This window comes from Protomyctophum bolini, assembly GCF_963924005.1.
Source record: "Protomyctophum bolini genome assembly, chromosome: 14".
In the NCBI taxonomy this organism is placed as follows: domain Eukaryota; kingdom Metazoa; phylum Chordata; class Actinopteri; order Myctophiformes; family Myctophidae; genus Protomyctophum; species Protomyctophum bolini.
Genome location: NC_137875.1, coordinates 19,735,636 through 19,753,102, shown reverse-complemented (window position 1 = coordinate 19,753,102; position 17,467 = coordinate 19,735,636). Strand labels below are relative to the sequence as shown.

At 45.7% G+C, this 17,467-nt stretch overlaps 1 protein-coding gene across 8 annotated transcripts in view; it reads right to left on the bottom strand.

Moving 5' to 3' along the window:
- fgfr2 (fibroblast growth factor receptor 2) overlaps nucleotides 1-17,467 on the bottom strand; it is a 66,832-nt gene that overhangs the window by 16,147 nt on the left and 33,218 nt on the right. For 4 of the 8 annotated variants that reach the window (XM_080782341.1, XM_080782346.1, XM_080782347.1 and 1 more), the window contains 8 exons: nucleotides 14,205-14,349; nucleotides 11,167-11,372; nucleotides 8,300-8,439; nucleotides 4,887-5,008; nucleotides 4,296-4,376; nucleotides 3,089-3,199; nucleotides 2,175-2,365; nucleotides 834-956 (listed from right to left, as the gene is read on the bottom strand). In XM_080782341.1, the coding sequence (XP_080638467.1) occupies nucleotides 834-956; nucleotides 2,175-2,365; nucleotides 3,089-3,199; nucleotides 4,296-4,376; nucleotides 4,887-5,008; nucleotides 8,300-8,439; nucleotides 11,167-11,372; nucleotides 14,205-14,349 (1,119 nt within the window). Of the gene's footprint in view, nucleotides 1-833; nucleotides 957-2,174; nucleotides 2,366-3,088; nucleotides 3,200-4,295; nucleotides 4,377-4,886; nucleotides 5,009-8,299; nucleotides 8,440-11,166; nucleotides 11,373-14,204; nucleotides 14,350-15,661; nucleotides 15,798-17,467 lie in introns of all 8 variants that reach the window. The other 4 variants (XM_080782344.1, XM_080782345.1, XM_080782343.1 and 1 more) reach the window with 4 other exon arrangements.

Sequence of the window (17,467 nt, the reverse complement as noted above, 5' to 3'; positions counted from 1 at the left end):
GTGTGCGTGTCACGAAAACTCATCCATGCGTGCTGAATCAGGACGGGCAGGCAGTGTCCGCTCTGCACGGTGGGAAAGACAGATAACACCGGGCCCACTACGGGAGGTGTCAATATTCTCTCTCTCTCTCTCTCTCTCTCTCTCTCTCTCTCTCAGGGCTTAATTGTATAAGTATCTATGGTACTAAAGGAACCAGAGAATGAGGGATAAACAACACAGTGTCTCCAGAAACCCAGAGCTACATTCAACAGCTTTGCCTGGGAACCTTCTGCTTCTGCCAAGACACCAGCTCACAGAGACAGAGACACGGGGAGAGAGAGGGAGAGAGAGAGAGCATGAGAGGCAGAGAGAGAGAGAGAGAGAGAGAGAGAGGCAGAGAAAGAAAGAGAAATAAGTGAAGCAGGGAATTAAAGAGAGAGAACAAGAAATAGCATAAAAAGGACATGAGGGAGAGTGATAAATCATAGCCGAACGAAGGAAGAGAGAGGGGCGTGTTGTGAGCTTGTAGATCAGCTATTCTCAGCATGCAAGAGTGAAATTATTTTACTTATACATGTAGGCCTATACTGGATCTCTTGTCCACTATAGTCCCTTAACATTTTAGTGTAGTTTTTTATTTGTTGAGGAAATTGTCAATACATTTTAGTCTTAGTATTAGTCATCGTAGCTTAGCTTTCATTTAGTTTCCATTTAGTTTTCGTCCGTGAAGAAAGGTAGCCGACGAACATTTTTCGTCATAGTATTAGTCAACGAAATCAACACTATGCCCAGCGAACATCTCTCTCTCTCTCTCTCTCTCCAGCCACATAAGACGACAGCGGAACGGGACTCACATTGGTTGTCTTTTTGTAGTAGTCGATGTTGTGGACGTCCCTGGCCAGGCCAAAGTCGGCAATCTTCATGAAGTTGCTCTCCGTGACCAGGACGTTCCTGGCTGCCAGGTCTCTGTGTATACACTGGGTGAGATGGATGGACAAAAGGTTTCATGACATTAATTTTCATTCATTTAATTTTTTGTCTTTCTTATAGGTTTTATGACCTTACAATTACAATTTACACCCAAACAACCTGAACTTGTAACATTCAGTGGATTTTTGGTGGTCTGGGGTTTTATCTGTGTGTTCTGAAGCCTTTTGAGCTGCAAACAGCCCTCAACATGTGCTGGCAAACCCCTATGTCATGTATGGGATTTGTGGACTCCTACCCCACACTCCACAGACAAATCAGAGCACTTGTTTGAGCCAGGCCACAGAAAATCTACTAAATGCTAAAAGTTAATGTTTTTTGGTGCAATTGAGTTCAGAAAACCTAAAAAAAATTGAGAGATGGAGAGAGAGAGAGAGAGAGAGAGAGAGAGAGAGAGAGAGAGAGAGAGAGAAACAGACAAACCCACAAAGAAGAGAAGACAAGGTCAAGGAGTGGAAAGAGTGAGGGGAAAGCAGGGAATAAGACGGGGTTACCTCATTGTGCAAATATACAAACATGAAAACAGACAGATGTATATGCACTTTGATAGAAATGTAATTACGACTGTGGCTGGAAGCCTGTAACACACGGTGGTGGTGTCGTGACGCCATAGCGGTTGCACCGCCATGAACATGCCCGTTGTTTTCGTTCATACGGACGCATGTGCAAAGCATGTGCAGGTGCGACCATGTGAAAGAGTGTGAGAGTGTGTGAGAATGTGTGTATGTGTGTGTGAGTGAAAGAGAGAGAGAGAGAGAGAGAGAGAGAGAGAGAGACAGAGAATGTTTGCGTGCCGTATGCTCTGTCACATTCCAACAGTGAGCAGGAGCGTGAGGCTGCGTTTGGCTAACGCAGACACCCGCGCCTTTGTGAAAGACCTTCCTATTCTTCTCCTCCCCGGTTTCTGTACAGAGGGGCTTTTGTGATGGGATGAGAAACAATGCAGGGGACTGGACGGTGAAGCTGGAATTGTGTTTTTAGGGAGATGGCATTCCCACAGCGACGCACAAACCAGGCTTAAGCAGAGTAAAAAGCCCTCCTGGGAGGCAGCGGCGCGCGTCAAAGGCCTCAGCACTCTCTGGCACAGATAGGCGTCTAGTCGGCCAGGAGACTTGGATGGATGTGATAGGGGGGGACATTGTGTGTGTGTGTCTGTCTGTCTGTCTGTCTGTCTGTGCGTGCGTGCGTGCGTGCGTGCGGCACCGTACCTTCTGTGATGCCAGGTATTCCATGCCCCGTGCCACCTGGTAAGTGCAGGACACGAGGTCCTTGAAGGTGAGCACTTCGTCCGAGACGCGGCCGATGTCGTAGGAGTACTCCATGCCGGGGGGACGGCGGGCGCGGAGGTACTCCCTGAGGTTGCCCTTGGAGGCATATTCCACTATTACGTACAGGGGGCCTGATGTGGCAGGAGGAGACAATGGAGAGAAGTGTTGATTTCGTCGACCAAAACCATGGCGAAAAATGTTCGTCGACTACCTTTTTTTTTGGAAACTATGAGCTATGATTACTTAAACTAAGACTAAATATATATTTGAGTGAACTTTGTCAACAAATAACTAAAATGTTAGGGACTAGTGGACAAGAGAAGTAATATAAGTCTTTTAAATTTCATTCCAAAGACTGTGACAGAAACTCAAATAGAAAGTTGCTGTCAAAAACAATACTGGAATGGAGATGTAAAACACTCTGCTCCGACGAACAGAGAAAGCTAAAAAATAAATAAATGCTAGACTCATTCTTAGCCAGTGCACTACTAAGACAGCGGTTCTCTACCCTGTACAAAATAATCCTATTTGAACTGGGGACCCCCACCCTGACAAGCTAAAGCACTTGGAATGTAGGAGTTGAGGCATTACATTTGGTTGGATATTAAATATTGTAAAAAAGATCTACAAGGTTGTAGATCTGCTAATTTCACAATTTCCTATATTTTTCTTTTTGTTTTCTGATATTTTCTTATATATCTCATATTATGCAATTTGGCTTGGTTTGATTACCTTTGATGGCCTTTTTCTTTTTTGAGGTATAAAAAAAGGTCAAATGTCCCAAAATTGTCACTTTACTGCCATCTGATGTATACGTTTAAAAGATGTCATGGCCTGCCCTAGCCTATACTCACCATCCTGTGTGCACGCTCCCAGAAGATTAATGATATTCTTGTGTTTTCCTATCATCTTCATCATCTCCATCTCTGACACCAGGTCAGACAGATCTTTCTCCGTGGCGTCATCTGGTGGTGGTGGGGGGACGGGGACGACAACAAGGAGAAGTGGGGTGGAGGAGAGGGGGTTAGGAGGGTTTAGGGTCAGTGAAACAACAGGCGCACCCCCTCCCCCCCCCCCCGCCAGTCATCATCTGCATCTCTCTCTCTCCCCTTGATCCCTTCAATCTCGGTACAGCACCTCGTTTGGCGGACTTAGTGATTAAATGAGGCTGACAGACGACGCTGGCTATAACGTTACGGAACGCTATAGTGGTGCTGCTGTAACCACACGACAGAGCCAATCTGGACGGAGGTGGCCAGGTGGTCGGCGCTTCTGAACCCATTCCAAGCATTAGTTTTGAACGAAAAAACACTACTTTTGGGCTAAATTCGGCCATATTAGACCAAATGTGCCCAAATGTGATCACATGTGTGTGATGACGGCTATTCTAACCTGACCATAGCCCCTACCCACCCACCATCCCATCCCAACCTGACCATAGCCCCCACCCCCCACCATCCCATCCCAACCTGACCATAGCCCCCACCCACCCACCATCCCATTCTAACCTGACCATAGCCCCCACCCACCCACCATCCCATTCTAACCTGACCATAGCCCTCACCCACCCACCATCCCATTCTAACCTGACCATAGCCCCCACCCACCCACCATCCCATTCTAACCTGACCATAGCCCCCACCCACCCACCATCCCAACCCTGAACTCCTTTAAGGGGGATGTCACGACCCCCCCACCCCCCCCCCCCCGCTTCATTAATGACAACACTGCTGCTTAGTGACTGCCTCTTTTGTGCAGGTGCTGACTGAGCATTAGCCAGCTGCCGCTAAGAGGACAGGTATGCGCCTCCCCCCACCACACACACACCCACACACACACACTATCTACACACTCCCTCCCAGCAGTCATTCAGCAAACTTCAATAACTAGTAACAAGGACTAGCCTCTCAGGCTCCGCCTTTGGTCTTTTTTTGCTCGTCCTTCATTGGAGAGGAACTGGCCCATTTACCCCCAGCCATTCACACTCATATAACATGGCTGTGCACCGGCCGGCGGCACACAGGCTTTACTTGATGCACTTGGATATCACTTAGTACTTACAAATACCTGTTATCTTTAACTTGTGCAGACGGCTGATCTGGGAACAGTGTAGGTCATCAAAAAAGCCCAAACCCCGTGTCCCTGTTGGGCAAAGCGGGTTAGCGGGTTATACGTCAATTCCTTTCCCTTGCCTGTTTCAAGTGTGTCAAGGTGTCCTGAGGATCCCGTTACACTCGCTGTAGTGCCGTGGTTCCCAAAGTGGGGTCCGGGGCAGTTCAAGGGGGTCCCCAGCTAAATTATAGTTTGGAACATGTAACTCTGAGAGTGTCCATTTGGTTCCATTTGTACGCTCTCAGAGTTAAATTAACAATGATTTTTACAATATAAATTGGGGGTCCCGGAGATAGAAATGCCATTAAATGGGGATCCGTAGACAAATGCATTTGATATGCATGGGGGGGGGTCCTTGAAATTAAACAGGTTGAGAATCACTGCTAGAGCCGTAAAACTCTTCTCTTATTGGGGGGGGGGGGGTCTCTGGCAAATCTTTTCAAATGTGGGTCCGCGGGGCTAATTAGTATCAGTTTGGGGGTCCTCGACATGACAAAGTTTGGGAACCACTGCTGTAGTGTGTGAATGAACGCCACGTACCTTTGAGCATCTTCACGGCGACCGTTACCGCCTCCTTGGGCTTGTCCTTGTCGATGCCCAGGGCCTCCGCCATCACCACCTGGCCAAAGCAGCCCTCACCCAGAGGCTTGCCCAGGGTTAGCCTGCATGGGACACACACGCACACACACACACACACACACACACACACACACACACACACACACACACACACACACACACACACACGTTGATTTTAGTTCCAGGCATAGACTCTTGAATAGTTTTCATTTAGTTTTACTCCCATTTTGGTCACCTGGAATGTCTTAGTTTTAGTCTAGTTTTAGTCGACTAAATATCATACAAATGTAGAGCTTGTAGATCTGAAATTTTCAGCATGCAACCAAGTGTAAAATGACAATACTGCAGGATCTCTCGTCCACTAGTCCCTTCCTAACATTTTAGTCTAGTTTTTTAATTTGTTGACGAAATTGTCAATATATTTAGTCTTAGTTGCCATAGCTTAGTTTTCGTTTAGTTTCCATTTAGTTTTCGTCGATTAAAAAAGGTAGTTGGTTGTCATAGTGTTAGTCGACGAAATCAACACTGCCAGACACATACAGTACAGACACGTGTGCACAGTACGGCGCGCTTGTGTGTACGCATGCTAAACATCAACCGATCAACGGACTGACTTACATTCTGTCTTGCACGAGACGTGGGGGGGGGGTAAAAGGGTTAGCAGCAATGCGAGGGAGAGAGAGAAAAAAGAATGACTGAAACAGAGAATAAAACTTCAGCACCGTCTACTAACAGCCGTCTCCCTTTACCCACTTCTTTCTTCCTGCTTACACTGAAATTCTCTCACTCCATCAACCCCTCCCCCTTCTCCCCCTCCCCCACCTCTGATTTCAATCAGATTGTGTCAGTGTGGAGTGCTTTACTGGCGCGGTAGAGATGGCTGTCCCGTGCCAGGGCGGTAGGTAGGGTAGGGAAAAGGTTTGGGGAGGAACGGAGCCATAATCACCTGATAAAGTGAGAGAGAGAGGCACTTGTCTCTAAACTGTTTACCCTGCCTTGGCATGTTTCGATATACACACTCTTTACACAAGTCATTACACAGGGGGCTTTAGCTAAATCTCTGACACATTAGCCTGCCGAGGGATGGATGGATGCAGGGAGAGCTGCCTCTATGCTTAGCTGTACAAGCGGAAGTTATGTCATGATGTCACCGGATCTGGTCTGATGTTGATGTTTTCTTTCTTTTCTTTTAACCCATTTAGGATTGAGGGCGATTCTAAAAACGCCTTCTAGGCAGATTCAAAAAAATAAAACGCCTTCTAAATCCTGACCTATGAGTTTTCTGAAAGAGTGAGCAAATGAGCTTGTAAGATCGGCTATTTTCACTGAAGTTCTGTCCCGGGGCCGGGGGGGAGGTATAATTTATCTTTCGGGGTCACAGGCTTAAAACAGTTTGGAAGCCACTGCAGTAGAGACACACAGTAGAGACACACACAGTAGAGACACACACAGTAGAGACACACACAGTCTCAGACGGCCATTCATTCATCAAGGACTAGAGGTCACACGACTCACACCTCTATGACCTCCTGACCCCATGCAGCAGTGCTCTCTGTCGGGCGGTTTGATTGACGTGTGTAGCCCCCCCCCCCAGCGGCCCATGTGTCCCGGCTGCGTAAACACACTCGTGCTGCTAGCTAGCCGTGAACCCTGGCGCCCCGAGGCCCATCCAGCGCTATAGCGCTCTCTCTATCACCGCAACACAATCCCCTATCTGTCCTCGCACACCCGCCTCACCCCCACCCCTCCCCCCTCCGCCACTCTCAATGGCGTCCATTCTACCCATCATCAGACCATACATAATCAATATTATTTTTCCCTCCGTGTGACCACAAACATTAGCATTCCTCCCAGAAAAAGCTCTCTCCGCGATTCCAGCGCAACGCTATGACAGTCGAGGAACGTGGATGCAGGACAGAGAGAGAGAGAGAGAAAGTGAAGCACACAGAGCTACATTCAGCACAAAAATAAAAACATTCCCCTGATCATTTTGGTCTCACACAAACAAATCTCTCCTCTCACTCACTGCCACATCAAATAAAATCACGTCTAAACTGCCGTTAGATTCATTGCCGTGTTATTCCCGATTCAACATGCACATAAAACAATATAACAATACATCATGACTTATTGACAGTGACAAGTGGGATGTGCTTTTTGTAATCCCTATTGTCATTTAGTTTAGCTTTTTCTTTTTTCTCCTTCAAACTTATTTCCCAAATCCTATAACACGAAAGCAGTAAACAACTAAAGCCTAGCTGGCCTATTCAAATCCAACCTAAAGTTTTACCGCTGACCACAGCAACTATGACTAAACCCAAAACCTCAGCTAATTCCTCTGGTATGAAAGTGAGCAAACGCCCCACGCATCGTCCCAACAGGCAGATGAAAGGAGCCATCATTCAAACGCTCTCCCGCTAACCACTAATTATCACGTATTCTTCGTCCATTACCAGCAGTACACACACTGTGTGTGTGTGTGTGTGTGTGTGTGTGTGTGTGTGTGTGTAAAGATGAGACAGGACAGAGAGATGCCAATTAAGCTCAGGCCGGTCTGCTAAAGCAACCAAGAGAACGAATCACTTTTGCTTATCGAGACCAACGCAGTCAGTATTCAATACCTACCGCTACCTACCGCTACCTACTTCACCAATATAACACTGCATAACCACATACACATACACACACACACACACACACACACACACACACACACACTTTCCCACACAGTGGAAAAGTAATCCAGAGGAAGTGATGATGTAAAACCGCGAACACATTCACTCCACTAATGAAGAACAGTGGAACAACAACAATAACAAAGATTACAAAGACGTTTGGCAATAAAGCAATCATGGGTTTTGCGCACACACTTCACACTAGAACAATGGTTATCTGATCGCTCCCCAGGTGCTGATGCAATCAGTGAGGTCAGGTGGTCATTGTTGTGTGTAGTAATCTAGGCTGTTATCAGCTACTGTAAAGCACTCTGTTAACCAGAGATAGTAGTAATGGGTGTAACACAGGATGTGACCACACACAGTCTTGGAGATATTAGTGCGTTGCTGACCCTCTTGAGTGGAGGCTCTATGATTTGCAGAAGGTGACAAACGGTGTTGATTTCGTCGACTAATACTATGACCAAAGAAAAATGTGTCGACTACCTTTTTTCACTGACGAAAACTAAATGGAGACTAAATGTAGGCCTAGACTAAAAGTCTAAAAACTATGACGACTAAATTTAAGACAAACTATATGTGTGCCGATACTTTATTAGGACAGCAGGTCCCATTTTGAATTCCGGACTTTTATTTTTATTTTTTACTAAATAAAGTGCTCCTACATTGCAGCATTTATACTTTTCACTGCTCTCTCACCTGTCTCGATTGAACTCCCAGCGGGGGTCCTCCGGAAGGTCATACTCCGGGATGGGGTCGTCGTGGGCGGAGCTCCGTCGCGTGGTGATGCGTACCAGCGGCGTGCTGGAGTTCATGGAGGAGCTGGAGTCGGCCGACACCTGCAAGGTCCAGAGAGAGAGAGAGACGGGCTGATCACCACAGTCTGGCTTCACACGCTGTTCTAACCAAAAGGCACTGCTAGAGGAGAGGATGTAGTGTGGTGTGGTGCAGGGGTATATGTCACATCATTTAGACCTGAGGATGATTCTACAAATGCCTTCTAAATCCGGCCAAAAAAAACCCTATATTTCTTTATTGGTTGTTCTCATGTCAAGCAAGGACCCTAAAATATCACTGCTTTATAAAGAAGTTGGGTCACACATCTGTAGCTCAGATAAATGCAAAAAACACTAAATGAATTGATGTGAAATTACCATGTGTTGGCACGCCCAGGGAGTTCACATGCATTAGGGAGAAATATGCCACAAAATAATTTCCATGCTTTAGTACTTTTTAATATTATGCAGATTATGCTTTCAACCCGGCCATTAGAACTTACATTTCAGAAATCATTGAGAAATGAGCTAACGTAACTAAGTAAATTTACTCAAGTACCCCCAAGTACAATTTGGAGTACTTTGCTTGAGTATTTCCAATTTTCCAACTTTTACTCCACTACACTTATTTGAAAACTTTAGTTACTACTACCGGTAGTTACTTTGGAGATTTTAATTTTGATTAGAAAACATACATTAACCATTTCAGCCATTTAAAATAGCAGATATACAAGCTCGTCGCGATGTGACACATTGTGAGCTTGTAGATCTGCTATTTTCAAAAGATTTTGTACACATTTTGAACTTGTGAAATGGGACATTCTGCAATATGTACATTTTGATGCCAATACATTTGTACTTTTACTTGAGTACATTTTGAATATGGGACTTGTACTTGTAACAGAGTACATCTACATTGCAGTATTTATACTTTTACTTAAGTAAAACATTTGAGTACTTCTTCCACCACTAATCTTACCTCGGTACAGGAATCCGTCTCTCTCTCTGGAATGTAATCCAACACTTAATTTTTTTTTACCGTTTGGAGTGTTGGTTTCAGGGGGGAAAAAAACTCATAGCACACACACACACACACACACACACACACACACACACACACACACACACAGGGAACACTCTGGAGTCTGGACGCGGTGCAATGAAGCAGGCAGCACTAGCTCACTCCAAAACCTGAAGCACTGCTTAAGGCCTGACGCTAACCGCTAACCGCTATAGTTCTTAGAAGTTAGAAGCCCTAGAAGGAACACCTCTTTAGAATGCCTTCATCAAATCCTGCACTGCATTACATAAGACCTCAGTCAGCACCGCAAGTTGATCATTAATTTACCAACTATTATTCCCAGTTGAAATAGAGTCCCTGAAGTTACACAGTATGGTGCTTTACTACTAATACTACAATGTGAGCTTCCTTCAAGGGAGACTTCACCCCTTTTGCAACCAGATTTTAATTATTTTAATGACGTTTGAGAGACAAGAAACACTTTACTGTGGTTTTTATGTGGTTAATTTGTGTTTTTAGATATTTTAGTATTTCAAAGTGTCTGTGATGTCATGGACACTGGTCTCACTACAATTCCCATAATGCTTTGGTGCACTGTTCCTGCGTGTGGATAGGGAGAGGGGAGATGTAGTCCAGGAAGAAAGTGAGACCAGTGTCCATGACATCACAGACACTTTCTAAAAAGTTAAAACACATATTAGCCACATTAAAAAAACCCAGGAAAGTGTCTCTTGTCTCCCAAACATTACAATAAGATCTGGTTGGAAAAGGGGTGAAGTGTCCCTTTCATAACTTTTTCACTTATGCATCCAGAGTAGTACAAGAAAGAGGGGCAATCCGAGCACTAACAACATGTTTCGACTCATGAGAGTCTTCATCTGGGCATGTATGATGAAGACTATGAATCGAAACATATCGGCGACTGCGTTAACTTTGAAACTTTAATTAAGTACCCTGATTTTATATCCGCCCTCTCCTCTTTTTTTTAACTTTTTGGAGTGCTCGGATCGCCCCTCTTTCTTGTGCTATATAGTCCCTTTGATCCTCGAAGCACCAACCATCCATTATACTGTTATTTTCTTTTACTTTTGCCCGTCCACTGAGCACCTAGTTGATTTATTTTATTCGCTTTGCCTCCAGAGTATTAATTAAATTCGCAGTAGAACCTTTCGAGTCAATGTGTATATTGACTAAAGCAGAGGTTTCTCAAAGTGGGGTCTGGGAGTGGGGACCCCCCTCGACGGGGTCCCAGGGGGTTTGAGAGACACTGATCTCAATGAGTATGTGTGGTACTATAGAGCGTCGCAGTCCCGCCCCCCTTTCAGAACGATGAGCGGCCCGGAAGAGAATTCCCCATTCATGTTTTCCTATAGACGTTTCAAGAAGTATTTATTTAAAGACCTTTAAGCCAACTCGGATCATGACAAACCATGACAATAAACTAAAAATATAAATAATTAATTAAAAATTAAACAAACCATTCAATACCCTGCCCTTTTTTCCACTTTCTAATTATTTGTTCGGCCCCCCAAAAAATTGTGTTTATTGACATGATTTGTCATGAACCGAGTTGGCTTTGTCCGAGGCTTAAAGGTCTTTAAATAAATATGTATTCATTTAAGTTTTTTTTCTTTTCTGAAACGTCTATGGGAAGAAATAATGAATCCGGGCCGCTGTTCGGGGGGGCGAGGCGGGCCTACGGCCGCTCTTTACTATGTGCTCCTCTAGTGTTGGTGTTAGATGCCTTTTCAAACTCTTTATCTACTTTCTGTTACCTGGCGGCGGAGGGGCATCTGCTTGCTCAGCTTGTGCACCGCCGGCTGGTTGCCGAAGTCGGGCTTCTTGGCCGTGTTCTTCATGCGACAAACCACCACGATGACCACCATGCAGGCGATCAGGAACACGCCCACGCAGTAGATGGCGATCTCCACGTAGTCGGGCGACGTCAGGCCCGTTATGGGCTCGTCCTTACTGGCTGGACGAGGGGGAGGGGTCAAAGCAGAGGTCAGGAGGGGACGGACAAAACCCTCGCGCTCAGTGACGCACACGGCACACATGTACACACACACATGTACACATACACACACACACGGGCGTGCACAACGCCCTCTCTCTTACACATGAACAAACACATATGGACATCAGATAGACAAACACGGACGGACAGATGGCTCTGGTGGAAGATGACTCAGTCACGAGCTAAAGTAATCACCTCAGACAGACTGACTAAACAACTGCTTTTAGATCAGAGCCTCTTCCCACATATTCCCTATTTGATCAAACACCCCCCCCCCCCCTCCCAGTACTGAGCTAAGCACTCTCTGCTGGCTTGGTAAATCAGGGCTGAGCCAGCAGACTACCAGACTAATATAGTGAGCCTGCATATGTCTGCCTTCTGCGCTATACTTCTGGGGGAGAAACGCGTGCCTGCTACACACACACACACACACGACCAGAACAATGTGCGCTTGACTTCAGACCACAAACAAAGTGAGAGTGGTGGCGTCCTTTGTGGGTGTATGTGTCCGGGGCTTCCTGAAAGGAAACGGGCTGAGTGTGCGTGCACGTGTGTGTGGGTTTTTCAGTCATATCTCTTGCATAGTTTTCTTTTAGTTTTAGTAACATTTTAAGTTCCCTGGAATGTTTTAGTGTTAGTCTAGTTTTAGTCGACTAAATATCATAAGATTTTAGTCGACTAAAATTAATTTTGACCGACCTACAAGCTCACAACGCGTCGCAGCGCAACGCAAGCATATAGAGCAGCTATTTTCAGCATGCAACCAAGTGTAAAATGACTTGTGTCTTTTACCTATACTGGAGCTCTTGTCCACTAGTCCCTAACTAACATTTTCGTTTGTGTCAGCACGGCTTAGTTTTCCTTATTCCATAATGCATGGCCTTCAATTCCACAAGCCACAAACAAGGCCCTTGTGTTGCAGTTACAGCCCAGGCAAGCAAGCAAGTCATTCAGGCAGCTGGGGTGATGAGGGGGGACTACATGTAGCAACCTTCCTCCGTAGAGTACCCAGTTCCACAAACCACAGATATGCATGGCCCAGCCACGCAGGCGCCACACATAGAGGGGAATAAATAAATACACCTATATTACTGCCCCAGAGGGAAAAGGCTCATCTCTGATCGTTATGTTTCAAATGTTTAGCCCATTAAGACCTGAGGAACGCATCATGTGTCACCTTTATAACTTTTAACCCACTTTAACCCATTATTTTATATTCTTTAGCTGTTAGAGGCAAAACAAAACGATTTATCCTATTACAGCCTTACATGGGTGTTTATGTCGGCTGTTGTTGCTTTAAGGCTCGGGGAGGAGTTCGAGGCCGTAATTATGCTCATCGATCTCATTCGGTGGCCCGACACCTTGACTGAATGCGGGATTTATTACTCTAAAACCGGGGCTTGTGCAACTGACATTGATCTGCTGAGCCTGAGGTGAATGGTGAACTGTTTCTTTTTCTTACAAAGGCAGCTCGCTAAGTTCTATCCATTATTCTGTAAATGCCTTTTACAGACTAGACAAAACAAATAGGACAAAAACATACGTGTAAACGGACACACATGGATACACACAGACGGAGCTCGAATGGACACAAACATTCACGCAGTTGAAACTCAAGAAGTCATTCATGGCAGACACGTTGAGACGTTTGGCCCTGATAATTGAGAAAGCCAAGCCAACCAGATATGAAGCGGTTGTTGAACTCTGCCTTTCTGGGCTTTTATTTCCAAAGGAAGGGGAAATAAATAAGGATCTTTCTTTTTTAAAGCGACCAATTATCAGAGCCAGGAAAATGGGGCAGAGGAGCCCACGGATAAGGAAGTGGACATGCATAATAAAAATAATAACACACACATATGCTAATATTCACTGAAAAGGAGTGACGGAAACATTGCATTTAACATGCAGTCTCTCTGAACGAAAACATGGGGAAGACGCTCTCCCCCATGCTCCCCCCAAGGGGAGAGAGAATGAGGCGAAAACGAGGACATTGAGAAGGAGAGAGAGAGAGAGAGAGAGAGACAACCTCCCCACTTTGCGAGTCTGGGGACACACAAGCTGCTTCCGCCTCAGGGTTGTAATTATTATTTAAGTCCACTGTATCTGCATGGCTCTCCAATCTAAGATAATACTATACGGTATATGCTTGGCGCTTTTCCAGTGTTGATTTTGACAGCAAAATTTTGATTTTAGTTTTAGTCATAGTCTTTTGAATAAAATCCCATTTCGTTTTATAGTCACATTTTAGTCACCTAAAATGTTTTAGTCCACTAAATATCATAATATTTTAGTCTGCTAAATCTACAGTACGCTGCGACGTGTTGTGAACTAGCATGAAACTGGATCTCTTATCCATAACATTTTAGTATAGTTTTTATTTGTTGACGAAATTGTCAACATATTTAGTCATCATAGATCCATTTTTATTTCGTAATTAATTTCGTTCTCGTCAGTGTAAAAAGGTAGCCGACGAACATTTTCTGTCTTGGTTTTAGTCGACGAAACCAACACTTGCGCTCTTTACCCCTTTACCCTGGTTCACCTGGTACCCTGGGTCACCTGGTACCCTGTTACCCTGGTTCACCCCCGCTCTTATACCCTGTTACCCTGTTACCCGTGATACAATATTTCCAGCTTGTGTGTCTGTCTTTGACCCGGGGGGGGAGGTTGGGCTTACCCTCTCTATAGAAAGTCAGTGAAAAGAAAACAATCCAAAAGCACATTGCGAGAGAGCGTTATAAGACGAGAGGAGGAAAGAGGAAGCGAGGGACAGGTTATGAGTGTATATACCTGGAAGTACCGTCAACCAAGCAGTGTGATAGGAGATCCCAATAGAATTACCAGCCAAGCACGTATACTCCCCAGCGTCCTCGAAAGTTACATTGGGCAAGTACAGCATTTCTATCTCCTTGTCCGTGGTGTTAACACCGGCGGTCTGGGAGGAAGAGGAGGAGGAAGCAGGGGGGAGAGAGAGAGAGAGAGAGAGAGAGAGAGAGAGAGAGAGAGAGAGAGAGAGATGAGAGAGAGAGAGAGAGAGAGAGAGAGAGAGATAGAGAGATAGAGAGAGAGAGTGGGTGGAAGATTAAGGTAGACGGGGGGAAATATTTGAAGAGGTGGGAGATCGGAAAAGTGGGGAGAGGAGAGGAGAGGAGAGGAGAGGAGAGGAGAGGAGAGGAGAGGAGAGGAGAGGAGAGGAGAGGAGAGGAGGTAAAACAAAAAAAATGAGACCCACAACACCAGGAGAGAAATAAAGAGTGTCCTTGGCTCAGGTCCATCTAGAGCAGAGGATTATGGGAGTTTCCAACAAAACCAAATAGTCACAGAAAAGAGTGCCTCAAAATAAACATAAAATATTGAAGGGGTAAAAAAACAAAGAAAAAACAGACAATACACACAAGAAAAGTCAAATAAACCATAAGGTTCCCTTCACCACAGCACCAGAACCCCCTTTGTACAATCCAGTTCCAGCCAACTGGACTCATGCACAGTGCATTGCGCACACACACACACACACACACACACACACACACACACACACACACAGAGGGAGGAGGAGGGGAGGCATGGAGGTCACTGCACTGCAACGCCACACGCTATCTCTGACACAGCTTTCCAGAAAGAGAGAGAAAGAGAGAAAGAGAGAGAGACAGAGACGAGAGAGAGAGAGTGAGAGAGAGAAACAACACACAGAGAGAGAAAAAACGGAGACAAACTAAATTAAAAAAAAGAAAGAAAGAAAAAAAAACAGAAAGAGAGAGGGAGAGAGAGAGAGAGAGAGAGAGAGAGAGAGAGAGAGGCAGAGAAAGAGACATCAGAGAAAAAGTGAAAAGCTGTGTCAGTTTGTGTATATGTGTGCGTGTGTATGTGTGGCGTGTGTCCTGCCACACGTGTGGCGTGCAGGTCCGACAGGTGCTTCCATGGCCGCAGGTTCTCAGGTGCAGGAGAGCAACGGCTGAAACCAACACGGAGCGGGGGGGGAGGGGGGGGGGGGCATCTCTACACCGGGACAGAGAAGTGTGAACACGAGAGAGACCAACCAACCAAGGACCACCAACCCAAAAAAGGACCACCAACCACAGCACACCGGGCGGGGCGGGGCAGGGCAGGGCAGGGCAGGGCAGGGGGGAGGTCAGGCAAGGCCCCGAAGACACCACCACACCGCAGGGGAGGGGGGGGGACGACGACAAAGGACGAGGGGTGGGTCAGCACAGCAGCGACCAGGCAGTTCTCTTTGCTGGGGGTTTTACCTGGAACAGTGAGCCAGGCCGACTGGTTGACATCGCCTAAATAACTGGAGACCTTACAGGTATACTCGCCGGCGTCCTCCGCCGTCACGTTGCTGAGGGTGAGCACCTCCATGTCCGAGCTGTTAATGCCCGAGCGCTGGACGGACGGACGGACAACAACATCACATTCACAACACAGTCAAACGGGTAGTTGTCCGTGTCCGTGGCAAATATTTTCTGTGTTACACGCCATTATAATGTTTTTATTTTGGTCATAAGACCCACTTACTGAATGTCAAGTCTCCAGGTTTTCTTCACAATATGTATGACTTATTTACTATGACACTGGCATATTGAGAGTGTTTTATTTACAAGGACCCCCTTAACTCTGAGAGTGTAGAAATGGAACCAAATGGACCATTTCTACACTCTCATAGTTACTGACCTGTTATGGTCCTACGTAGGCCAACTCATTATGTGTTTCTGTCTGGTATTATAGATATTATTGTCCACTTCTGTCCGTGGCAAAATAAATAATCTTGACAAAAAAGCCAGCATGGCGACGACCCCCTGCTGACAATGCAGCGAACGAGCCGTTTGGGAAGTTATAATATCCGTATTTAATGTCATCGTCAGCCGTTATCGACACCATTCAATGCAGCCAGTATTTACAGCATACTGACGTTGTCGTCAGAGATTGTTCCGACGTAACCGGCCATGATGACGTAAGTCAGTTTCACACTTTTTTTTCCACTTCTGCGGCAGTAATTTCAGTTCCGCATTAAAAAAGCATGTAGGAAAAATGTCCATACTGGTTGCATTGAATGGTCTTGATAAAAACATAGTGGTGATTATTGGGGGGGGGTTACAGTTTGTATGGAGCTGGGGGGGGGGGGGGGTGCACACAGGCTTCAGAGGAAAGGTATGTAGTTGAGATGTGTGCGCTTTGGTTGAACGATCACTGGTCAAAAGACGAATTACTCGTGAGGGGCACAACCTGCAAACAATGGTCAACAATGTCCATTAAAGACGGCAAAATGTTGCGAACGCGACACAGTGGGAAGGATTCCTGTAAATGTGAAAGAGTTCATGGAAGAAAAAGCAACAAAAAAAACCCCGGGACTGAAAATGTAATGATGATGTTTTAGGGCCGACCGGCTGAAGAAATCGTAACATTTTCTGAGATTGTTCATGTTTGCTTCTAAACTTCAAATAGGTCTTTAGTCTTAAAATAAATGATACGTAGCTTGCAGAGTTAGTTCAGCCAGATATACTTTAGAGGCTCATTCAGTGTTATGCAAGACCCACATGTCTGACCCACCCAGCTGACCAATTGGGGCGGGGTATTTAAGCTCACCTAAGAACTGGATTCTTCCTGCGTTCCTTCCTCTATATATGCGTTCCTCCTGGTGTTGTTATGCACTGTTTACTTCAACCGCCACTCCAGCACCACCGGTGGGCTCTGCTATTCCTGTTCCCCATGGGGGGGGGGGGGGGGGGGGGGGTTGCTATTGTATATCTATCTCCCTGCTCTTAATGGTTAATGATGGTTTTATAATTGTGCCAAGCAGGGAGAAAAATGTAGCAGAGCCGAACGCCAAGATGAAATATTATTATTTGCACACTTGTATTGTCATTCAATAATAAATAATGGTTCAATCTATTGGTGAATTATCTGACTGAACTAATGACTGCAGCACGCTGTCACAGAAGACACGCCACGCTGTGGCTTCTATGGAATCCAAATGACGTGAAAACATTCGTGGCGATTGAGAGAACTTTAACCCGTCCTGGGCGGTGTTTTAAGCAGTGTTTTGGGTGGTGTCG